At 42.2% G+C, this 26,076-nt stretch overlaps 1 protein-coding gene across 3 annotated transcripts in view; it reads left to right on the top strand.

Annotated features, from left to right (window-relative positions):
• Positions 1-26,076, top strand: part of LOC115167354 (tight junction protein ZO-1) — a 171,294-nt gene that overhangs the window by 79,633 nt on the left and 65,585 nt on the right. Inside the window, exon 1 of one of the 3 annotated variants that reach the window (XM_029721709.1) lies at positions 17,476-17,949. The exons of the other annotated variants lie outside the window; for them this stretch is intronic. Coding sequence (XP_029577569.1) covers positions 17,926-17,949 — 24 coding nt within the window. The 5' untranslated portion in view covers positions 17,476-17,925. Of the gene's footprint in view, positions 1-17,475; positions 17,950-26,076 lie in introns of those variants that run through there. 3 annotated transcript variants of the gene reach the window in all.

Here is a 26,076-nt window from a genome sequence, read left to right as displayed (position 1 = left end):
AAGTGCTGCTGCTGTTCTGGTCCACTGGGGAGGCTGCTGAATGCATTGGAGAGATGGAGACGCATCATGCCACTGATGTTTTTTCCCCTAATGGTGGTGACACATAAATAAAGCAGCAGACCAATGGACTGAATTGATTTCCAGAAGAATTGAGAAGCGGTGGAGATTGATGGCTCTGCCTGGCTTTGGCGCAGTGCAGTAAATCATTCCCTGTCCAATTTGTTTTTCTCTCTCTTTCTACTGTTTTATTGTTGCTCCTTTTGACTGTGTGAACTCTCCTCTCCTTTCCTTTTTTCTGTCTTCCATCCTCATTGTTTTTCTAGTTTTTCTTTCTCCACACTGAGTCTTGCTGTCTCTTGATCACCTGATCCTGACCACGTAAAAAAAAAAATTGCCCTCTCTCTTTCTTCTACTGGATATGGACCAGACTTTAATACCGCAGCTATGCGTTTCTGGAATTTGGCCGACTCATTTTCTTTCTGGAGTGGCCAAAGTATGAGGGATAGGAGGAGATAACTTGAGGGAGAACTGGCTTACATTGGAAATAATAGCATAGCTGAATTTGATTAGATCTCACAGTGGTGGGAGCCTGACTCTAGTAGTCAGAATTTGATTTAAACCAGGGCACCAGACAGCGACGGGGCCTGGTCTGACTCAGTGGTGTTGGAGTCTGTAGTAGAGGCTGGTGTGGATCACAGTGCCCGGCAAGTAGCTAATGAATGCAGGTGAGTACAGTATGTCTTTGTCTGACCGTGTGTGACTGATTGACTCCCCAACGCATTGATCTGATCCCAGACCTGCTTGATCTGCTTGTCCAGGAGATCACTCCCGACTGAACTCCACTGTCCTTTAATCCAGCCCTCTGACTCACTTATAGGTTTAATCCCACCACGTATGTGTTTTGTTGCTCCAGGTCCACACACTGTATGGCACAGATGTACTGTACGTTCAGCCTCCATGCCGTGTGTAGCGTGTGTTATTAGTATCTTATTCCCTGCTGCACGCGTGCAGGTGCACTGACCTCAGGCCAGACCAGGGCTCACACAGATTAGAGTAGTGTTTTTTTTTTCATTTCCGCTCATCCACAGCGACCGATTGCCTGGGTGCTCTGGCATTCTACACAGTCCATTGGAATTAAGGGAGAGGCTTGTGGAAAAGCAGAGTATGCACCGAGGAATGTCTATGTTATCTCAGGGAGGGAGCAGGGAATCCGGGACCCCTTCACTCCATTATGCAGGGCCATCTGGGGGGCCCAGCCGGCCTGTCATCAAAGGTTTTAGTCACCTCCACTCCTGATTGGCTTAGCCTGGCCAGAGAGGTGCCTGTGCCCCAATCAGAGTGCTTCGGAACTCTAATTTTAGAACCGCTGCTTTTTAAATCAATACCAGCACTCAAAATCAGTGATGGTGATATCTGAAGTATCACATGGCCTTTGTGGATATCAGACAAGGTTTGCTCTACTCTGTCTGGCTACTTGATTGCTCACTGAGTCTGGGTGGTAGTGGTGGGAAGGGGGGGGGGGACACCGGAGGGGAGGGACTCTGAGCACAGTACACTGAGCTAAGGGAATGTCACATTGTTTAAAGTTAGGGTTTGGGCATAGTCGTTTTCCATTTGTTTGGATAGTTTGAGGTTGTTTTACTTTTTGATGTTCGCTGTTGTTGTAAATATGTATAATTCAAATTGGGATGTGGAAATGTTTAATTAATGTTTTCGGAAGGAAGAGTTTTCTTTATTGCGAGACCACAATGGTATTTGCGTTGTGTTGTTTATACACTGAAATATTCATTTGAGGTGTGAGAAAAGAGTGCACTTAGAACATTTCCATATTCAACATTCAGTTTTTTCTCATTATTTAAGGTATATTGCCATATTGCCCTGAAACTCATACAAGTTGCTCTTGAGGAGTGTCTTTAAAATATTTTAAATGCATTGTGTTACACTGTGTTTTACATTTGTAGTTACTGAGTAAATAAAACACATACAGGAAAGTATGACAGTGATATATTTGTACATTGCTCATATAAATTGAGCTTGTGATTGAAGGCATTTCCCAGAACAGCAAAAATCCTTTATATTCATTGTGTAATCTCACTGCAAAGATGTCCGTTATATGGAAATAAGAAAGAAAAATAATTCTAAGAATAAGAAAAAGAACGTAATTCATATAAAAAAATGTACCCAATCAAGGCAGGCCCCCCCCCAGTTACCCACGTGGGCCCCATACCTCCTCTCCTCACCCCATCTGATGACTAGCAGAGCGGCAGCAGCAGGCTGTTTACACTCATTGAGAGCGGGCTGTTTCATGTGTACCATTTTTGTCCTATTCTGTGGCTGTCTCTGTGTTTAGAGCCACACTATAGAATAATATGAAGCATTTTGAGAGCCTTTCTCCTTGTGAGAAATAGGCATGGCCGCGTGAAGATGTTTTGTGTATATTTGTATATGTGCATTCGGAAAGTATTCAGACCATTGACTTTTTCCACAATTTGTTACGTTACAGCCTTAGTCTAAAATTGATTAAATAGTTATTTTTTCCTACACACAATACTCCATAATGACAAAGCAAAAACAGTTTTCTTTACATTTTTGCAAATTTATATATAAATAAAAACGTATTTACATAGGTATTCAGACCCTTTGCTATCGGGTGCAAGTCCGGGTTCTGGCTGGTCCATTCAAGGACATTCTGAGACTTCTCCCGAAGCCACTCCTGCGACCCTCAATCCTGACTAGTCTCCCAATCCCTGCCGCTGAAAAACATCCCCACAGCATGATGCTGCCACCACTATGCTTCACCGTAGGGATGGTGTCAGGTTTCCTCTAGACATGGCGCTTGGCATTCAGGCAAAAGAGTTCAATCTTGGTTTCATCAGACCAGAGAATCTTGTTTCTCATGGTCTGAGAGTCCTTTAGGTGCGTTTTGGCAAACTCCAGCGGGCTGTCGTGTGCCTTTTACTGAGGAGTGGCTTCCGTCTGGCCATTCTACCATAAAGGCCTGATTGGTAGAGTGCTGCAGAGATGGTTGTCCTTCTGGAAGGTTCTCTAATATCCACAGAAGAACTCTGGAGCTATGTCAGAGTGACCATCAGGTTCTTGGTCACCTCCCTGACCAAGGCCCTTCTCAGTTTTGCCGGGCGGTCAGCTCTAGGAAAAGTCTTGGTGGTTCCAAACTTCTTCCATTTAAGATTGATGGAGGCCACTGCATTTTTGAGGACCTTCAATGCTGCAGAAATGTTTTGGTACTCTTTCCCAGATCTGTGCCTCAACACATTCCTATCTCGGAGCTCTACGGACAATTTCCTCGACCTCATGGCTTGTTTTTTGCTCTGACATGCACTGTCAACTGTGGGACCTTATATAGACAGATGTGTGCCTTTCCAAATCCAATCAATTGAATTTACCACAGGTGGACTCCAATCAAGTTGTAGAAACATCTCAAGGATGATCAATATAAACAGGATGCACCTGAGCTAAATTTCGAGTCTCATAGCAAAGGGCCTGAATACTTATGTAAATAAGGTATTTCATTTTTTTTGTTTTATACATTGATAAAAATGTCTAAAAATCTGTTTTCGCTTTGTCATTATGGGGTATTATTTTATTTATTTGTCAGGTGGTGCTCCAGCACCCTCAGCAACCCTACTTCCTGCAGCTATGGAAATATGACACATACAGAGCAGCACTAGCAATGTGGAGTATGGACACCTGCATATAATATAACACACAACCTGAGCAGTCTTCAGATTGGGGAGAAGAATGCTTGAGATGAAAGTGAGCACTGTATTCCATTATGTGTGAGAACAAATGCTATAGAAAAACCATAAGCCACACATCTCTATGTAACAACATACTGGTGGTTATGTTGCAGCTGCTGGTGTAAACAGGTTCACTTGGCTGAGGGACAACCTATACTGTATTCTTTCTGTGTGCTCTGCATTTCTCTCACAATCAATACAGCCTAAGATTATCCCTCACTCTATAGCATCTCCTTTTTAAGAGAATGATTTGTACATTTCCTTGACATTATCGGTGAACGATAAAACCAAACACTGGCTGCGGGAAACATGAGTGCCAGCCCCTACTCCAGCCCCTACTCCAGCCCCTTCTCCAGCCCCTGCTCCAATTCCAGACCCATCTCTAGCCTATTCTCCAATTCCAGACCCATCTCTAGCCCCTTCTCCAGCCCCTGCTCCAGCTCCAACTCCAGCCCCTTCTCTATCCCCTCCCCAGTCCCAATATCCAGCCCCATCTCCAGTCCCTGCTCCAGCCTCAACCCCAGCCCCAGATCTACCCCTCAACTTTCCCAAGCCCCAGCAAGCAGAAAGAGGAAAACAACTCAATCACTCTCTCCTCCCAGTGCCCAGACAGCCTCTGACAGGCCACATACAGTAAAGGCCAGAGAATCTTCCATCACTTACTGTAATTTCCCAGCATGCAGCAGCACGCCCATACTGAGAAATCATGTGTGCCAGGAGATCGATTTAAAAAGATAAATAAATATGAAAACAGGTTTAAAATGGGATAGATCTGTCACGTCCTGACCACAGTAAGATGATATTTTCTATGGTAGAGTAGGTCAGAGCGTGACAGGGGGTGTTTTGTGTTTTTCTACGTTTTCTATTTCTATGTTCCTAGGTTCTAGTTTTTGTATATCTATGTTGGCTTGTTTGGGATGATCTCCAATTGGAGGCAGCTGGTCCTCGTTGTCTCTAATTGGAGATCATATTTAAGTAGGGGTTTTTCTTCCTGGGTTTTGTGGGTGATTATTTTTGAGTAGTGTTTCTTCTCCTCTGCGTCACGGTTTGTTGTTTTTTGTCTATTCAGTTATTTTGATGTATTGCATGGGTTTCACAGAGTAAATAAAATGTGGTACTACTCACACACTGGTCCGCTACTCCTTTCGACAGCCGTGACAAGATCCATACGTAAAGTGAGGAAAATCACGGAAGCGGGGTACAGAAGCAATCAACAAAGCAGTTCAGCCTGAATTCAAACAATAACGACACACATAGTTTAATTTTAAAAATATATAGAACTGGATTCACGTCCAAATGTTGTGAATTATATATATTCATGTCATAGTCACCATTACACTCAAAAGTTACTTCAACTTCAACCAGTGAATGCTAGTTATGCTATCTATTCTACCAGTCTGTCTCAATGAGTGTTAGCATTCTAATAGCAGACCCTGCACTCAAATATGTCCATATTTTTAAGCGGTATGCAGTAGGTTGGTAATGATATCACTAAGGTATGTTGTATCTGACATTTCAAACAACATTCCCAGCTAATGAGAAAACAGTCATGGTATTTCATTTAAGTGAATTAACCATTTTTAACAAGGCACCCTTGGGGCTAATTTGAATGTGCGCCAACGGCAGATTTTGTGGGATTTTTACATCCGCACCCCAGTACGACCCATGTGACCGCAGTGAAACGTCACTCTGTGCGGTACTATGGCAATCTTTGTTCTGGACACCGTAGAGATGAATAAGTAGGAGATTCACAATACATCATTTCTTTCTGATCTTATACACTCCTTTTGAGCATTTGGCAAAAACAATTAGAAATCACCATCAAATCAAAGTGTATTTGTCACGTGCACGGAATACAACAGGTGTAGACCTTACAGTGAAATGCTTACTTACAGGCTCTAACCAATAGTGCAAAAAAGGTATTAAGTGAACAATAGGTAAGTAAAGAAATAAAACAACAGTAAAAAGACAGGCTATATACAGTTGCGAGGCTATAAAAGTAGCAAGGCTACATACAGACACCGGTTAGTCAGGCTGATTGAAGTAGTATGTACATGTAGATATGGTTAAAGTGACTATGCAGTAGCGTAAAAGAGGGGTTGGCGGGTGGTGGGTGGCGGGACACAATGCAGATAGCCCAGTTAGCCAATGTGCGGGAGCACTGGTTGGTTGGCCTAATTGGGGTAGTATGTACATGAATGTATAGTTAAAGTGACTATGCATATATGATAAATAGAGAGTAGCAGCAGTGTAAAAGAAGGGTGGGGGGGGGCACACAATGCAAATAGTCCGGGTAACCATTTGATTACCTGTTCAGGAGTCTTATGGCTTGGGGTTAAAAACTGTTGAGAGCCTTTTTGTCCTAGACTTGGCACGCCGGTACCACTTGCCATGCGGTAGTAGAGAGAACAGTCTATGACTGGGGTGGCTTGGGTCTTTGACAATTGTTACCGCCTGGTGTAGAGGTCCTGGATGACAGGCAGCTTTGCCCCAGTGATCTACTGGGCCGTACGCACTACCCTCTGAAGTGCCTTACGGTCGGCGGCCGAGCAATTGCCGTACCAGGCAGTGATGCAACCAGTCAGGATGCTCTCGATATTGCAGCTGTAGAACCTTTTGAGGATCTCAAGACCCATGCCAAATCTTTTTAGTTTCCTGAGGGGGAATAGGCTTTGTCGTGCCCTCTTCACCATACACTAGCAGACATGTTAATAATGACCTCATCATTATCCTGCAATAATAAAAAGGCATAGATCAGCTGCCTGTCCTCCCCAATGACCGTATGGTCCTTTTCATGCGTGATGGGAAACCTGCCTCATACCTCATATCTCAGGCCTCGGAGGTAGTAAAGGCAGTGGGGTGGAGTTAGTTGGTTTATTAGGAGCTGCAGAGTTGATCTCATTCTCTCCCTCCCTCTCTCTGTCTGTCACTCATTGTCTCTCTCTCCCTTGCCCTCTTTCTCTCTCTCTCAATTCTCTGAGGGCTTATAATCCAGGGCAAGCTGTGACTCAGTTAGACTGCCTTTAAAAATGTCTGAACTCTAGTGTGTAATCCAGTATGACCTACCCTCTAGACTCCTGTACTTGCACATTTTTAGACAGTGAGTAACTGGATGACAGCTGAAATGTTTGCATGCCAGTCGTATACCTTGTTCCCAATAAAATATTATTGGAAATTACGATCTGTTTGGAACACAATGCATGTACTGTTTGTTTTTTTTACTGCCAAGGGGCACAACCCCTCTATTTAAGGGAGTTGTCTTTAGAAAAACAACAGGGATCTCTCAACATTGCTTTCTTTGATTTCACTGAAACGATTTTCTCAATTCAGGAATCTTCAAATTGACAAAATGAAGTATCCTTTCATGTAGTGGCTGTCTCTCTCTCTCTCCCTCTCTCTCTCTCTCTCTCTCTCTCTCTTTCTCTCTCTCTCTCTCTCTCTCTCTTTCTCTCTCTCTTTCTCTCTCTCTCTCTCTTTCTCTCTCTCTTTGTGTTTGTGTTGTCTTCTCTCTGTACACAGAACTCAGCTCTGTTTGTGTTCTGTCCCAGCGGTGTCATTTCCATGTGTTGTTTAGATGTCACATGGTCCAGCCTGTAGCACTGTTTGACACAATGAGGCCCCAGTTGATAGGTGCAGGCATACTGATGCCGATCACATCTCCATGCAAATTCTGTTTGCTCTAAATGGGACTCAGAGGAGTGGGGGAAATCTGCCTGAATTGTGTCAGAGATGTGACAAGGGCACCAGAGACAAGAACAAATGATGATTATCCAGAAACCGCTATTTTTGTTTTTAATTTGAAGTTCTATGGTGTTTTTGAATTCTACTTCATGCACAGTGTTGAGCGTACGTGATTGACTCCAGTGTTTTTTTTCAATGGGTGAATGAGTTACCTACTTTCAGTCTCATCATGTCTACTTGTGGAAAAGCCGTGTGCGCATATTTGCGTATCTGCACATGTGACGTGAGAACACAGGAACTGTCTATATGCTCTGGCATAGGATACTGTAAAGCCCCAGTCAGACCAGCTCTGACGGCCAGGCCACAGCCCCCTATCCCCCTAGACCCCACCCAGAGGTCTGTGGCTTAGAGCTGCTTTCAGGGAAGATCCTTTTCTGCTGAGTTCATCAGGCTCGTCCCTTTGAGCACGGAGCCGACGGACAGCCTTGTGGCCCTTTCTCTCTTTTCATGCGACAAATGTGCTAAAACAGCATTCCGTAATCACTTGGCATTAGGAGCCGTTGTGTGAGGCATTAGCGGTTAGAATTGACCGGTGGGACGTTATAAAAATGAGTCTGACACTGAACACCAAAGCTGATGAGGCTTGATCCTGGCAGTGGAAGGGAGGGGGATTAAACAGAGCGCACTGGGGCTTTAGCAGGGTCCCATCCCATGATGCCTCTGGTCTGCCGCTGTCTCCCTGCTCTCTGACTATTTGACTGTCATGTCAGGACCAGGCAGGCCCTCTCTTTTACCTCCCTCTAGTCTCCACAAAGACTCCTGCTTGCTCCACAAAGATTCCTGCCTGCTCCACAAAGGCTCTTGCCTTATTTTAACAAAGAGGCGTGGCTACGTGTTTATGGGAGGGACATCTTATGTAATAAGCAAAGGTTGACAATATTACACCTGAATGATGGAGGAGTGTATAGCCTATACTGAACTGTGGTCCCTATAGACCCCTTCTCTGGAGCTGTAGAAGGCAAACTGTATTTGAGAGATAACTAACTGTTATCTATGTACTATTAGTACACCTCTGCTCGTGCTTAGTGGCCCAGACTGGCAGTGTAGAGAGAGGGGGGAGATAGAGGGAGACAGAGTGAGTGCTCCACTCCATGTTCACACAAGAGGCTCAGTGCGGTGGGTCGATGTCAATGAGGGCTGCATTCCAACCATGCACGCTGTTTTGACTCAATCGCTGACAGGGCAGGTCTGCACATCAGAACAGGGGTTTAATCATGGCTCTCCTTTGACATTATCAGAGTGTTATCAGCAGAGTTTACTGTGAATTACATTATCCCCTCTCATCCCTTAACCACTAAATCACATGTACTGCCCATCACCTCACAGCCACTTTCAATTGGGAACCTAACTCAATTTAGTTTACTAAACTTCTCTTCCCTCTGCTAGGCATTCAGAACATTTCCACTGTGCCCCATTTGGGTTTTACCGTTTATCCTCATGGACTGTGAATGATCAGTATTTTTCTCTCCTGTCTAAAGCGCTCCTCTTCCTCCCTGTGTGAGTACTGAACAGTAGCCTCATGGTGTTGGAATGCCCCAGTGACATGTAGCACCATGAGAACAGAGCAGAGGGCTCCATAACAGCTTCTACCCCCAAGCCATCAGACTGCTGAACAATTAGTAAAATGGCTACCTGGACTATTTGCATTTGCAAGTTGTTTTACACAGCTGCTACTTGCTGAATATTATCTATGCATAGTCACTTTACCGATACTTACATGTACATATTACCTCAATTACCTAGACTAAACCTGTAGCCCCGCACATTGACCCTGTATATAGCCTCGTTATTGTTATTTTATTGTGTAACTTTTTTTACCTTCGAGTAAAGAAAGTATTTACTGAATAAACTATTTTCTTAAAACTGCATTGATGGTTAAGGGCTTGTAAGTAAGCAACTGTTATATTTGGCTCATGTGAGAAATACAATTAGATTTGATTTAATGGACTCTACACTCCTCCTGTCTCACTGTGACGGGAAGGATCCCATGGATGTGATACACCTATATAGTCCACCTCAGCCTCACCACTTTTCTCCCATCTTCCTCCTCCCTCAGAGCTCTGTGAATTTTTTGATTGCAGACACTGTAGCCTTGGAGTAGAATGATGTAAAGTGCTGCTTCCGTCCACTGTGTGAATTCAACATTTTGACATTTGACATTTTCACTGATGACTCCCTGGAATAGACACAGTTTCAGGGGTTTTTGTCGCTCATTGATCTGTTCCAGCCGTGACATACAGAAAAGGGCCACCGAGGAATGTCCTCGTTTATCCCACTGTATGCCCTCATCCAATGCACCCACCCCCATCTCTCCCTCTCTCCCACTGCTGAGGCCCACCCCTCTGCCGCTGCTGCTCCACCTTCTGAAGTACCGTACACGTGCTGCTCTACAGTATCGACCTCTGGGCTCTCTCTCGCTCTATAATGAAAAGGTTAGCCACTGAATCACTACAGATAAAGGTGAGGGAGCAGGCCCTTGAATTACAATCAGAGCAGAACAGAATGAACTTTCCTGTCCAAGATAAAGGTTCTGTACTTCCTGGTCCCTGTATGTAGTAGGTAAAGCATTTAGTGTGTGTGTGAGCATGCATACTGTACATATGAGCGTGAAATCACAGTGGAACAGAGAATAGACAGATGCACTTGCTGCAGAGCTGGCAGACAGTAAGAGTTTTGGCCTGTGTTCTGAAACAACTGCAGCTCAAGTTTCAGTGAAGACAGTTAGCACTAGGTGTGAAAGTGACATTTGACACGTAATTGAATTCTACCGAGGATTGAGGATTTGGGTAAAATGTGGATTTCATGCCGCTGTGCGACGGTAATAATATTTTACGTGCGCTGTCTCTCAGGAATTAGTGGTCATGAGTAGATATGAATGAGCTAAGCACTGGGGGACCACTGGACCTTGACCACATCATTATGTCAATATAGCCATGGCGTGCGTGCCTGCGAGTGTATGCACGCTTGTTAAGCTCCCTCCCTCAGGAAATACCAGAGGAACACCTCCTTGTGTCCCATCCTGTTTCCCCCAGCTCCATGGCTATAGCTGCCCTTCCAGCCTAATGCGTACACACAACACAAAAACACACCTTAGTATAGGCAACACTTCTCACGAAAGGAGAGCTCCTCTTATGTTTTGTCTTTCACATCACTGCATTATACGCACTATGTTGTTGCTGGTAAAGAATAGGTGTTTCCTGCCTCTGCACTCAATACCCCACACATCATTTCTGCTGATACTGCAGTGCCAGGCAGCTTGGAATGGAGTCTCTGGAAGATAAGCTGCTACTACACAGATTTGCACATGACGTGTGCATGTGTGTATGTTTGAGTGTGCTTGTGTACTTGCGCGTTTTTTTTCTCGGACAACCCTCTGATTGGGCTCCACATTGTTGTCATTAGTGTTGCCATCCACAACAGCAAGGTTTACAGGAAGTCAGTCATTGTCAGAAAACTGGAGCACACTGTGTGCTTTGTTAAACCTTAAGAACAATAAGGAACGGTCCTCAAATGTCAATAAACATGATTGTGTTTGGTATCCCTAGAGTTGTCATTGACTTTGATTTCAGCTAACTTTTTATCGTCCCTGTCTGGTTAAATTATTGACATCTGTGTCTGAAAAGATAGTGGAGTGTTATCACAGTATAGAGAAAATTATTACGCCAAGTCCTTGGTATGAAACATTTCCGCACAGTATGTACCATCGCTTCACCATTTGGAGGAAAACAAATGTGGAACTACGTACATTGTGATGAGCATGTTATATTTACCGTAATAAGTATATAAACATGCTGAAACCAAAACATTTGAGTTCTAGTAATGTCATTTAGAAATGTCTCAACAATGAGGCAAAGGTCACATTGTTTCTCATGGAGTATTTACTGCCTCGTAAATTCAATAAAATGCACTCTGGGATCTTCAGAGCATTGTTTTCAATTTCACTCTCTCTTTGTAACGCAAACAATGGGATCACGTCATCAACTCTAAATGGCATAGCTAACTTGGGAAGAAACCACATTTAGATACGCCACTCACTTAGTTTCAAACTCATTAAAGTCATTTTTTCCTCTCTCCGGAATGTATAATTCATCTCGCACAGAAATAGAATCTTTTGAGTATAACGATAAGGCTAATTTGAAATGATGGTTACCTCCTCTTGCCACTCCCAGTTGCGTTGCTGGGGAGGTTATTAGTGAGTATGCTCCAGCCATAGTGGGTTAAAGTGCTTGTGCAGCTGAGTGGAGGGATGCCAGCCAGCCCTGCTGCTGCCTTCAGCCTGTTGATTGGCTAAATGTGCTCGGCTAACCATGTCAATTGAGAAAAGAAAAGGAGATGAAGTTTTTTAGATGAATTATCTGTGTAGCAATTTGTATTTCTGCTCCACAAGATGAAAGCGGCCTAATGGTTTACTATCAGTAATTACTATGGTAATTCACTCGCAATGTAAACGCTTAATATATCCTCTCAAAATATTCTGTAAACTGCATCATTGGAATCTATTTGAGTTTAATCTTTACATTTTTTCTGTTTTTTTAATCAAGTTAGTTGTCAGATGTTAATAGTATTGAAGTATGAATCACATCACAGCAATGATCCCTTTAAACAATATAACTTTTTAACTACAAAGTATTTGGGCAGCAATGAAGTTCACACCTCATAATACTTCAGAACTTTTCTAAATTACAATTTATTCCAGTTTCTTTCGAATGGAAATGTTGTTGAAGGCTGTGCTTTTGCCACCATGGCTTTTATGTGACGAAAGCATGTAGCCTTGAAGAGTGATACTAACTGTGTTGTGTGAACCAGAAGAGACAGTAATTGAGGCCATGACCATGGAATTGGACTACTAATAACAAATAGCTTTGGGGTGACACACACACACTTACCATATTTTGTTAAGTTAAGCTGTGTCTGTTAACGTTTACACCTGTATAAACCCCTGTCTTTATTTCCTAGTATCCCAGCACTCCAGTCCCACTGATCAAATTGAGTGAGGCCAGAGAGAGTTGGCTGTTCCAACGCAGACTAAACACTTTCCCCATCCACAAAGCCCTCCACTGCGTTCCTGCACAACACCATGCCATATACAATGACTTGATGATGTTGCTGCCAATGTAATTGATTGATGGAATGCCCATGCAATTACTGTGTGAATTGGAGGAGAGACGGAACAAGAACACATTGACAGGTTTAATGGAACAACAGTTCTAGAGGCACATAAGGATTGAGGCATGAGTTATAAGTACAGTAGGAAAAAGCCTCTCTCCTTCTCTAAATCTTTCTCACACCTTATGAAAGCTTTCTCAGTTTACTCCGTTTTTCTGTTTAGTCCTTGACAATACGATGAAAATGAGAGCTGAAACCAAGATACGTTGCTGTTCTACTGTTGGTGTCATATGAGACTAATCTTGCCAGAATGTTCCTCAATTTCTCAATGGGATTTGAGGCATTTGTTTTTACCAATCACAAATTAGAAAGGCCAGCTATTGTGACTCACAATACGGTGCTATATGGAAAGATATTGAGGTTGCCGTTCAAGGTCGCCCAATCCAGTCTGTAGCTGGGGATAAAAACACATTTGGGACATTAACAGGGATACATAACCCTATATCATCATTTACACTAGACCTCTGGTTTCGGATGGTGAAGCAATATAAGCTGGAAAAGGAAATCCGAACGTTGAAATGGTTTATGTTTGATCCAAAATTTAAACCAGGATGGAGAACTTCTCAGAATTTAAAGGAGAAATATGGTATGGATTTCTTCAGATACTTATTTTGAAAAAGAGATACAAATTACAGGACCTTCTTCAATACCAAATATGACTATCCATGTGATTCAAAATGCATATAAACAGGCGATGTCCAAGACAATCTCTTCACTCTGTCATGGCCTGATAGCCTCTAGAAAAGAGTCAAGAGTCACTCTTTATATTAAAGCAAAATGGGAAAAGGAACTGAATATAGACATCTCAGATGAAGACTGGAACAATATATGCAGTACTCAACATACTTCTACAAACTCAAGAACATGGAGAGTTTTTTGGGAAATGATCTGTTTTTTTTATCACTTCTAGAATCAAAAGTCACCAGCTAGATGTACAACAGCCATGCTGGCGGCTGTGTGGCCATGCACATGCCAACCACACGCATGTTTTTGGGGAATGTCAGAAGATGTCATTGTTTTGGGATAATGTATGTTTGGTGTTAAAAGATGTCATAGGATATGAAGTCCCTAGAACTTGCCCTGTAATGTACCTTAGTAATGTTCCATGAGTGTGATGGGCAGGGACAGATACCTGATAAAAGTTAACCTTGCTGCAGTAAAAAAGCCATTACCAGTAACTGGTATAAAGTAGAAGCCACAAAATTTGAAGAATGGCAAAGTATAATCCAAGAAATCTTTAATATGGAAAGCTTGACAAATGCCTAAAATCCAAGTATATATAAAAAAAGGCCAGTTATGGATAACCCCTTTCTTTCACCTTAATTGAATAGCTTGTTTTTTCTTGAAGAGGACATTTCACATGGTAAGCTCCAATAGATCGGTAGGTTTTCCAATGCATATAAAACAATGTTAAATGTAGGCTAGATGCAGATTAGACCAATAAATTGAGAAGGAGAAATGCTGTAGGCACAGAGGGAATAGAAAATAAACATTTTTTTCTCTCAAGCTTCAGTTTGGCTATTCTCCGTTGGAAAGTACAAGTGGGTCTTTGTCCTTGTGTGCCCTAGTAGGCAACTGGGTCTTAGTGTTCCCCAGTAGATATCGTCCAGTAACGATTACTAAAGGAACTCCTTGCTGTTGGTTTGACTCCACTCCTTCAGGCCCTGACCTTCAGAGGGTTCTCATTAACAGTAGAAACAGAACACAGTACCCCACTAGAGCCGTAACCAAGGCAAGAATTTCCTGAGTCAATAGAGCCAAGGGAAGATAAGACAAACGACCAATCAGATCTTAATTCAGCCCAGATGAAGATGGACGGACAGTGAAACAGGACCCTGACTTCCTCCTCCCTGTACTGACTCAACTAGCATGGAGTTATTAGAACAGGGGGATTACTTTCCCTCTCTTTTTTCTTTACTTTTCTTACTTTGTGAGTTTGGGGAAAGATATGCTCCTACATAATCATGAATGACGTTTTGGCTTCATTCTAGACCGTGTGTGTTATTACTTTGACTCTTTGTGTCTCCCAAGTAATAATCAACTATTCTCCCCTTTTCACAAGAATATATAGTATAATATGTCTACAGATAACAGTAAGAAATAGGAGTAGCCTAAACCCCAAGTTTGATTATACTGTCCTCATTACCTGGCTGTATTTGAGAAAAGAATACACATTTGTGAAATTACATATCTGAGTGGGTTGGCATGTAGGCTACTTTTTATTGAAGAACTTCAAGGGCAAAAATGTGGAAAGAAAACAATTGTGGACTTATCAAAGACGGCTGTTGTTGGCAGGAACTGGCCTCTAGATCTTGACCTCTCCCTCAGATTGGTTGTTCTAACAGGCAGAGATGTGTTATAGCTCGGCCTGTGTTTATTGTTCTCCCTTTCACTCTCATCCCCCTTTTCTAAAGCTGACATAGAAGAGCTATACTACACCTACAACAATGGCTTTTCTAAAGCTGAGAAAGTACTATGCCAGTGTTACACCTACAACAATTGCTTTTCTAAAGCTGAGAAAGTACTATGCCAGTGTTACACCTACAACAATGGCTTTTCTAAAGCTGAGAAAGTACTATGCCAGTGTTACACCTACAACAATGGCTTTTCTAAAGCTGAGAAAGTACTATGCCAGTGTTACACCTACAACAATGGCTTTTCTAAAGCTGAGAAAGTACTATGCCAGTGTTACACCTACAACAATGGCTTTTCTAAAGCTGAGAAAGTACTATGCCAGTGTTACACCTACAACAATGGTGTTGAGGGTCTATTATCATGTATTATCCAGTTAGGACACAGTGCAGTTCAGGGTGTGTGCTTCATGTTATTTCACTGCACATTAGAGTTTTCTGCTCTGGGGATGCTGAGCATAACTCTGTGAAGTGTTCTCCTCACTAACGTGTGCCTGTTTTGTGTCTGTGTGTTCCAGCCTGTTCTGTGGCAGAGTGTTTTCCATGTGCCTGCTCTTCCATGCGAAGGCAGCACCTGAGCTCCAGAGCTGTTGTGTGCTGCTGCTCTGGGTACTGGGGAGGAGGGGGGTGGGGTGGGGGTTTGGAGTGGAGAGCCATGCAGGACAAAGCTTCCTTTGATCACGTTTTAGTGTCACAAATGCCCCTCTCTCTTCTCCATCAGGAGATACTGCAGGTCTGTATTTGTCTCTAAAGCAGGCAGTAGTACTCTTCTCTCTGTTTCTTTGGGTTACAGCGTTCGGGGTAGATCAATTAAAATGTTCTAGCTCCATCTTGTTTACTTTTAGAACAGCAAATTAGCCTGGTTACTTGAGAGAGATAGAATGCTGAACATTCTGATATCTTCCCTGGTGGATGCGGGACGAAGTTACCGTTACAGGAGGACAGAGCGGCTTGCATCTATACTAGTATGTAGTCATTCATTCATTCTTTCATATTGCAGATATAACAAATATGCTTTTAAAAAATACTGATACAAATGTAGATTTCATTGTTCTTTCGATGTTTTACTTTTGTGTCCAACCTCGGATTAGATTATATTGTTATATACTGACAAATACAGTTAATATATAGTAATTTAAGAGTGCACTATTTAGTTGTAGGCTGAATGTTATATTTAAGCAATAAGGCACGAGGACGTGTGGTATATGGCTAATATACCATGGCTGAGAGCTGTTCTTAAGCACGATGCATCAAGCCCTGTCTGTCAAACTGCTTTAGGATTTTGCTTTGTCGGATTTGGTCTGGTGGCAAATTAACCCAAGACCATCCACACCTACAGGGCACCTCTGGCTTGCACCAGCTGTACATGTAAGAATAGTCGGGAGCTGTGTGAACGGGATTTCCTGGTTTGTCAAAATGGCTGCTTGGGATGGAAATAGAGAAGCTCTCTGTGCTCAGAGCAAAGTAGTTACTTAGATGAACATGTAGTCATTGTTGTTCTTTTTTCATTATGTCACAGGCTGAAGCTACTTCTGATTTCTTTACAAGTAAGGTATGAACTGATTTATTTTACATTGAGCGATATAGCCAGCCTACAGTGTGTTGTTTACTTTGAAACAATGCAAGCTGAACTCTGAGGTTCAGTGCATCCTGTGGGTGGGGGTCCGGAAAGCCATAGGAAGTATTCTGAATGACAGCTATGGCCTGCTTGGTTTCCTGTGTGGTTGGTTATCAACCACACACAAATCCAACTTAAAGTCATTGACTGGATTTTCAGTTGAAATTTGACCTGAAACATTTTTCTTTGGTTTACAACTTTTACTTATGAAACTGTAGACTGTCTGTGTCCCAGGCTTGTCTGCCATGCCACCAACTAGTGTGGTTGCAAAGTCCCATAATAATATAAAATTGTGTTTTTAGACATATTACAAGATATTTTTGCAAGAATAGTTCTAAGTTTTATGTCTCAAGAATCGTATAAATCAATGTATTTTCACTTTATCGTTGTCAGTGTCAGCTGGATATGTTAGGTGACCCAGGTGTTTTAGGAGTTCACAAGTACTGTGCTTCAATATAGTAAATAAATACTGCAGGCCTGTCAGTCACCAACTAAACGTGAACATTCAGCAGCATCACATCAGCGAAATCCCCTCTCCTCTCTTCACAATTGCCCATGGTCCGCATAGTTCATTATCAAGAAAAATAGTGATATCCGGTTTTTTGTTGTTGCATTAAGAATAGTTTATACGGGTAAATTAATATATAAATATAACGTATACGTTTGACCTGAATGTCCGACATGCATGCATAATCATAATACTTTTGTTTAGAGTAAGTATATTTAGTTAAACGGCAATGCCCTGGTTTCCATCCAGTACCATCACCCCTACAGAGGTGCAATGGACTCTTCCAGTCAGACATGTCACAATCGTTGGTTGGAGAGGAGAGAATCGAGCAGGGAGAGGCATACAAAGCCTGCCATTGCAGTTTTACTGCTTTGGATTTGCGGACGAAGTGATATCTACATTTCTTCAAACGTTTCAACCAACGTTCTTAAGAGAAAATACAAAAAGGCAACGTATTTGAGTTGGACTATTTTAAACGGAGTAATTTCAGATGAATAGGCATATAGGGTAAAGTTACATTGAAGGCAAACTACTGAAGATAATGAACTTTGGACTTTTCACACACAAATTTGGGTCATGTTTCACGACGTCCTGAAAAAATAAAATATTATTGCCCGGCGTGGCGGCAGCTGGGCGAAATTCAGAAGAAGGAATTTTGCGCTTTGGTTGAAGTGATAATACTAACACTAACTTGCTACTTTGGGAGCGGAGCAAGCAAGTAAAATGTCTGCCAAAACAGCTTCTAAGGTAGGATACCCGACGGAACTACAGAAAAAAAGTTATGAAGTATATTTTATTTTGCGCCGAATGCATGATCTTCTCATCAAGGGAAACTGGGAAATACTATCAACATCAGATTGTTCGTCTAGTTTATGTGTCTCTGTCAATGTTGTCAGTGGTTGATGAGATCGACATGGTCGAACGTTACCTCAACTGTATTTATGTTAGGTGAATGTCATTCATGCGACCAGGGAGGTATTGATCATGAAGCATTCAGGATTTTATAATGTTTTGAAAAGAAGCCAAAAAGAATGGTCTCACTATACTGACAACGTTTGCGTATTATTGTCGGGGTGCCCCAATAAAACACCTGTTGATCGTCTACATTTGGGGGCCACATACCATTTCTTCAATGCTGATGGTTAGTTACATGTTTGAGTTTGTCTTGACAGTGAAAACAGTTACTGTGGCAAACTTTATTTGAATGGACGAGATCATAACAATGCGTTGCAATACTGTAACGGTTGGTTTCCGACGTTCAAAGCCCGGGTAAAGAATGTTCAGTGTTAATAAATTATTTCATAGTCTTTATACAATGACATTATTATAATCATTAGAACCAATAGTAAACTATAACCCGTAGTTTTATATCGGCGTCATTCACCGGGCAATCATGTTTGTTTACTGGGCCTGTGCAGATTTTCGAGTGAACGGGGTCAAGTTAGACACGTCTCAACTGTACATATGCTATTGCTTCACATACACTGCGTAGGGTCAAGATAGGCTATGCCCCAGTCTAGTCTAGTCAGTCAAGGCCATGTGTATTAAAATACGTAATGTATCTGTTCTAGTGTAGTTCTAGTGGTTTGGCTTGTTTCAACCCTGTTTGACCAGGTGAAAGCTGGCAGCAACACATTTTGGGAGTGGTTGTAAAATAGGTTAATCCACAAATTACAACGGATACCAATGTTTTCAAGTGTGCCAATTGTTTTCTCTGTCACACAGAGTTGTCTGACAACCTAGGAATGTGTACTGTAGTTTCACACTAATGAAATTCAGGTTTGGTCACTTTTTCCAATTCAGGTGGAACCATCTCAGGTGATGTAATGCAGGTTTGTCCTATCTCACTACATCATACTATGGATATTTAAAGTGGGTTGTCATTGAAAGTGCAAGTGACAACTTAAGTGCAACGTTCTGTTTGGTGGATGATGCTTGGTGTGTCAAGAAGGCTATCATCTGTTTTGATATAGAATGTGTTGCTACCAGCATGTGTTCACTGATAAATAAGCCTTCTGGTTCATTTGGCTGTCACTCTCTGGCCCACTTGTTCAATCTGAATTAGAGGTCGACTGATTTAATTGGGGCCGATTTCAAGTTTTCATAACGATAGGTAATCTGCGTTTTTGGACGCCGATTACATTTCAATCCACGAGGAGACTGTGTGGCAGGCTGACCACCTGTTACGCGAGTGCAGCAAGGAGCCAAGGTAAGTTGCTAGCTAGCATTAAACTTATCTTATAAAAAAACTATCAATCTTAACATAATCACTAGTTAACTAAACATGGTTGATGATATTACTAGTTTAACTAGCTTGTCCTGCGTTGCATATAATCAATGTGGTGCCTGTTAATTTATCATCGAATCACAGCCTACTTCGCCAAACGGGTGATGATTTAACAAAAGCGTATTTGCGAAAAAGCACTTTCGTTGCACCAATGTGAAGACCATTTCTTCCTAACAAAGACCGTAATTAATTTTCCAGAATTTTACATAATTATGACATAACATTGAAGGTTGTGCAATGTAACAGCAATATTTAGACTTACGGTTGCCACCCGTTCGATAAAATATGGAATGGTTCCGTATTTCACTGAAAGAATAAACGTTTTGTTTTCAAAATGATAGTTTCTGGATTTGACCATATTAATGACCTAAGGCTCGTATTTTTGTGTGTTTATTATAATTAAGTCTATGATTTGATAGAGCAGTCTGACTGAGCAGTTGTAGGCAGCAGCAGGCTCTTAAGCATTCATTCAAACAGCACTTTCCTGCATTTGACAGCAGCTCTTCGCAATGTTTGAAGCACAGCGCTGTTTATGACTTCAAGCCAAGATTAGGCTGGCAATACTACTAGTGCCTATAAGAACATCCAATAGTCAAAGGTATATGAAATACAAATGGTATAGAGAGAAATAGTCCTAATAAGTCCTATAATAGCTACAACCTAAAACTTCTTACCTGGGAATATTGAAGACTCATGTTAAAAGGAACCACCAGCTTTCATATATTCTCATGTTCTGAGCAAGGAATTTAAACGTTAGCTTTTTACATGGCACATATTGCACTTTTACTTTCTTCTCCAACACTGTGTTTTTGCATTATTTAAACCAAATTGAACATGTTTAATTATTTATTTGAGACTAAATTGATTTGTATTATATTAAGCTAAAATAAGTGTTCATTCAGTTTTGTTGTAATTGTCATTATTACAAATATATATAAAAAATCTGCCGATTTAATCGTTATCTGCTTTTTTTGGTCCTCCAATAATTGGTATCGGCGTTGAAAAATCATAATCGGTCGACCTCTAATCTGAATACATCACCTCTGCTTGGATGATTACGTTTTCATTATAGGATACCTTACCTTACGTTTAGTTAGGGACTGTTGTTCAGGAATCACGGCTTGATTTAAGGAATAGTTTTGAGGCCACATCAAGCAGTGCATGCCCCTCAGACCCACACCCCCCTAATTCACATCACATAACTATTTAACTCCTATAGATGTTTGTAGTACAACACACCATACATGCAATATCTCTCTAGCTATGAGTAATGTCAGCAATGTTGTGTGAAAAGTGTAACTTGAATGCCTGTGGTTTTATCAGTCCAGTCACAGGCCCATGTGTACTATGACTTTGTCCAGAGGAATTTCACCACACACATTCCAGTGGTCAGTCACATTGACTAATGAAGGATACAGAGAATGATCTGAATAAATAGAAGGCTGTTTCTAGACCAGAGTGTTGTGACACCTGGAACAGGTCATGATCACATCTGTAGTTGTGGTGACGTAATCTCTGTCAAAGGTCAAGCATGCTGAAGTCAAACCCTAATAAAATAATTATATTCATGTCATGGAAACGTAATGGTAGTTTTTATTGTTTACTTATTATTGTCCTCATCATAATGCATTTCCTGTCTTGGAGGAAGTGTGCAGCACAGCCTCATGTTTATCTGAAAAGGGGATTAGGTAGAGCTCACTCAGCACAGCAGTAGCAGCAGCATTTTCATGGTAGTGTTTCTGCTGGAGCACGAAGTAGGAGTGGACGTGTTTGTTGCCAACATTTCAAAAGCTGTGTGAAACCCCATTAATCCAGCTCATGAAGACATTAACTCTTCTTCCACAATACATTTTAATTCTGTCCTCATCCCTCCCTTGTCTTTTGCTGTTTACACTCGCTGAATAGGATACAAGACCACAAAATACAAATCATTTATTGTATCAGCTCGCTCTAAAAATAGGCCACATTCTTGTATTTTCAGGGTGAAAGAAGAGTAGTGAAATTAGTGAAAGCAAGGGGGTTGAAAGGCTCTGCAGTCTGCTCTTGCTCTCCCTCTCATGTATGGCTGGAGAAGCTGTGGTGATTATGAGGACGAGTTCGTGAGGCTCACGTCTTCTGTTTTCCTTTGATGATGATTAAACATCTCACATTTACATCAGCGATGGGGGGGGGTGCAATTAGATGTGTCTGTGGCCTGGAGAGGGGATGTTTTTGTTTTCCTGTATCACTGGTCGCTCTCTGGCTAGAGAGAGCTGCTGGACATTTTAGTGGAGACGGGGCTAGTCTCTCTCGCTCTCTCTTTTCTCTGTGCCATGAGAGGGTCTGCAGACAGAGGGTCTGAAGTGGGCACCCATGAAGATGAGCTAGGAGCCCTGGCCTCTTGTGCAGCTGAGCTCTCAGCTTTGGTCAGACAAAGTGTTCTGAAACAACACTGCTTCCTATCAAGAGCACTGCCCACATGACCATCAGTTATCTAGACTCCACCGTTTTATCTCTAGTTTATCTAGTAGTGAAATACAACCAAGTTATGCTTAAAGACATGCTACAGAACTTTAGCGACTAGTAACAATTTTTTTTTTTAACTTCCTGCTTGGGCTGGATGTGTCAATGTGTAGTTCATACATGCATAATCTATGACCAGAATTACTGTATTACCACAATTGGCCACAAAATCCCTGGTTAGAAAGTGACTGTTTACTGGAAGCTGTGCAACGCCATTTTCCCCCACGTGGGCCAGCCCCATAGCAATTCAAGTTCTAGCCACTGAGCTTAAGCCCCTTGCCATTAGAGTGACAGCTAGCAAGATGCGTGCACACACAGCAGAGCGAGAGAAAGCAATGACGTGTGCACATATGCAACGCAATTTTCAGGGACCACCTTTGACTCGTGAACTTTACGTTCAGAAATACTGCCTAAAAAGTATACAAAAGTACCGGTGAATCTCTAACACTGCCCTTGTAGCTCTTCTCTCTGTTATCAAATTTTATTTGTCACATGCGCTGAATACAACAAGTGTAGACTTTACCGTGAAATGCATACTTACAAGCCCTTAACCAACAGTACAGTTCAAGAAGAAGAAAATAAAAAGTAATAATAAAAGTAACACAATAAGAATAACGAGGTTATATACAGTGGGCCCCGGTACTGAGTCAGTGTGCAGGGGTACAGGCTAGTTGAGGTAATCTGTACATGTAGGTGGGGGCAAAGTGACTATACATAGGTAACAAACAAATAGCGAGTGTACAAAATGTAAATTGTCCGGTGGCTATTTTATGAATTGTTCAGCAGTCTTATGGCTTGGGAGTAGAAGCTGTTGAGGAGCCTTTTGGTCCTAGACTTGGCTCTCCGGTACCGCTTGCCGTGCGGTAGCAGAGAAAACAGTCTATAACTTGGGTGACTGGAGTCTCTGACAATTTTATGGGCTTTCCTCTGACACCGCCTATTATATAGGTCCTGGATGGCAGGAAACTTGGCCCCAGTGATGTATTTGGTTGTTCATACTACCCTCTGTAGCGCCTTACTGTCAGATGCCGAGCAGTTGCCATACCAGGCGGTGATACAACTGGTCAGGATGCTCTCGATGGTGCAGCTGCAGAACCTTTTGAGTATCTGGGGACCCATGCCAAATCTTTTCAGTCTCCTGAGGGGGAGATGTTATGTAGTGGTAGCCTAATTCTTTCCGTTAAGTCTCTCTATAAAGCATTCATAACATACATTACAAACTACAGTTACTTACGGAGTTATATTAAAACATGTCGTATGATACATTATTTCAATGTATTACATAATTTTGATGAGTTACATAATGGTTTGTTTTGGATTGTGTTTGAATTAGAGCTGGGCAATAAGGACAATAATCCATACCTGGATAAATTGCCTGAATTGATGCGATAATGATAAATAGAACGATAAGTTTATAACATGAATGTGCACCACAGTTGTTTTTCATTATCCTTTCTACTACTACTACTACTACTACTACTACTAGTTTGATGGTTGTAGCCATTAACAATCACCCATATAAGCAAACTTATTTGGTTTCCAACTTCACCTTTCTATTGGGACAAGATTTTACAGATTTTAGATGATGAAACATTGCAAAGCTTTAATGTGTAGCTGTTGTGTGTTTTTTTTTTTTTTTTTATGGAATAGTGCTGGAATTCTGTAATCGCTGTGTTATTACCATGAGTGGACGTTCAATTGCTAAGCCAGGGCTTTTCTCTCTGTCACATGAGGAGATCCTGTGTATTTTCTCCGGGGAGTGGCATTTCCCTCTCTTCCTCTCCCCACCCCCTTTCCTCTTCTGTTGAATGCACTCACCCATGCTGGAGACTTCATTAAGATGTCCCAAACTGACACGGTCTGTGTCCAAGATGAATCTCGAAGATAGATCTCGTCGTCCCAGGGGAGTTGACTGTTGCCCCTGGATGAGCAGCAGCTGAACACTTGTCACTGAACGCTGGGGGTTTCAGAGCATTCTTGGCAAGGGTGCTGTCCTTCAGCCTGTCCAATGCCATATTCTATTCCAGTTCCACATGGCTGTGTTGCATACTATCATGAAATAATCACTGTGGTGTTTGTCTCTGTCTTGGCTCGTATGATAGCTAGCTAGAGCACCCAACCTCTGCTCAAAACCAAATGGGTCAAGAGGGGGACTGGAATGGAAAATGTCAAAGATGGCTGCTCAGAATGCACACATTGTTTTCGGGACAAATTTAATTCAAATGTGCCTTATGGCCTGCTGTGATGTAGTATTATTTTCCTTTCTCTTTGAAGTCATAGATTTATACAGCAAAGAAAAAAAGACTCTTGTTGGAGGTGTCTTCCCCCTTGTTATTTAGTCATGGGCTGTTAAGGAGAGGGCAACCTGCTGTTATGTTTTGGTAACAATGATACTCTAATGAAGTGCTGCACTTACCTTATCAGTGGGTATCAGTCCTATAGATACCTTTTATGTGTGGAAGGAATGTGAAGACTGACGGGCACAGCAGAGGCAGGTGGGGGGGGGGGGGATGCACTGCCTATCTATAATCTGAATCACATGGAACCTCCTTAAAAAAAGAGCTGATCTCTCACCCATAATCACAGCATTAAATCCTAGAGATATGGGGGTGCCTTTTCACTGTTTGCAGTCTACCATTCTTTTCTTCTCACTGCTTTCTATCTGTGACCCCAGAATAGTGGCTAGATAGAGAATTGAGTTTGACAGCTTACTTGAGGGTTCTTACAGAATTCCTAATCTATGTTTTGCCAAAAGTACCAAACACAGCTGTAGACTAGATTCAATGGCATATAATTTTCTCTAGAATCTAGGAGGAGTGATACCACCGTGTGTTAGGAAAGATTAACGACCCCACATGTTCTCTCATTGTCTCAGACAGGCAGACGACCCAGTCTGCCAGTATCTTGCTCCTGGTGAATGGTGTGTTATTACTGGTGTTTCTGTGTGAGTAAACTGGCCGGATAATTACAGGGATCATGAATAGGGGAGGAGGGATGGTTGATATTGTGGTAGTGGGACTGACTGGGACTGTCGTGGTGGTTTCCCAGGCAGGGAAGCACACAGCAGAGAGAGCAGGTCTGTCTCTCCCACCCCCCCACCTCCTGCTGAGTCAGTGGACTGATACTTATCTCCCCCAATCACACTGGTGCCTGGTCCCTAGGTTTGGGTTCCAGGAAGGGGTGCCTGCTCTCTGCACGGACAAAACAGCATCTCGGCAGGCATTTCTGTTTTGACTCAACAGGAGGAACTGCGGTTTCTGTAGCTACCCCAGTGTGCGTGTTTGGTTTGTAAAATGGTAGATTGGATGTCCCTGCCGCTCCCAGGCCAGCCAAGCCACCCATCCTTGCCTTGTTGGCAGGTCAGATCTCTGAGGATTTATCCTCAGTCAGGAACCACCAGCAGCACAAGGGATTTGACACAGGCAAGGCTGGTTGTTTTTGTGTGTGAATGACTGACTGCAGCTCAGAGCGTTGAAATAGATTCATCCTATGGCTTATCCTACATTTCTTTAGTCACTCGTTCGGGAAATGTTCATGTTTTTGTTATGTAGGTCACCTACCTGCCACATTGCTGGAGCCCTCTTCACAGTGCAAGCCCATCCTATTTTGTTTAGTCATGAATTAGTTTTGCCCCTAAATCTGGACAGAAGTTATGGGCGATGACGTACAATATTTACATATGCATGTCGTTTCAATGGTCATACTTCAACCATAGGCCCCCGTTTTCTAGGCTGGCCATTCATACAGTTGTTTATGGAATATTCACTACATACATGTCGGCTCTGTCCTGTGTGTCTGTTTTATTAAAACATGCCTTGGTACATATCAGACTAAATCAGTCTCAGGCACACTCCTCTCACTCTGTCTCCCCAGCACACTTTGGAGAGAGTGTGTGTGTGTGTCTTCAGTTAGTGTTCCTTTAGTTTGTCTGTCCCCTTGAGCAACTCTGCCATGTTTACCTATTCCTCCCTTCTCTCACCCTCCTTAAGACATCCACATGCTTCCCAGCTGAAACAGTTAGTGCATATTCTGTATTATGCTTACATTTTGTGATGTTTGGGGGCACACTTTTTTTCCTGAAGCAA

This window comes from Salmo trutta, chromosome 29 (assembly GCF_901001165.1).
Source record: "Salmo trutta chromosome 29, fSalTru1.1, whole genome shotgun sequence".
NCBI classification, from domain to species: domain Eukaryota; kingdom Metazoa; phylum Chordata; class Actinopteri; order Salmoniformes; family Salmonidae; genus Salmo; species Salmo trutta.
This window is presented reverse-complemented; position numbering and strand designations above follow the sequence as displayed.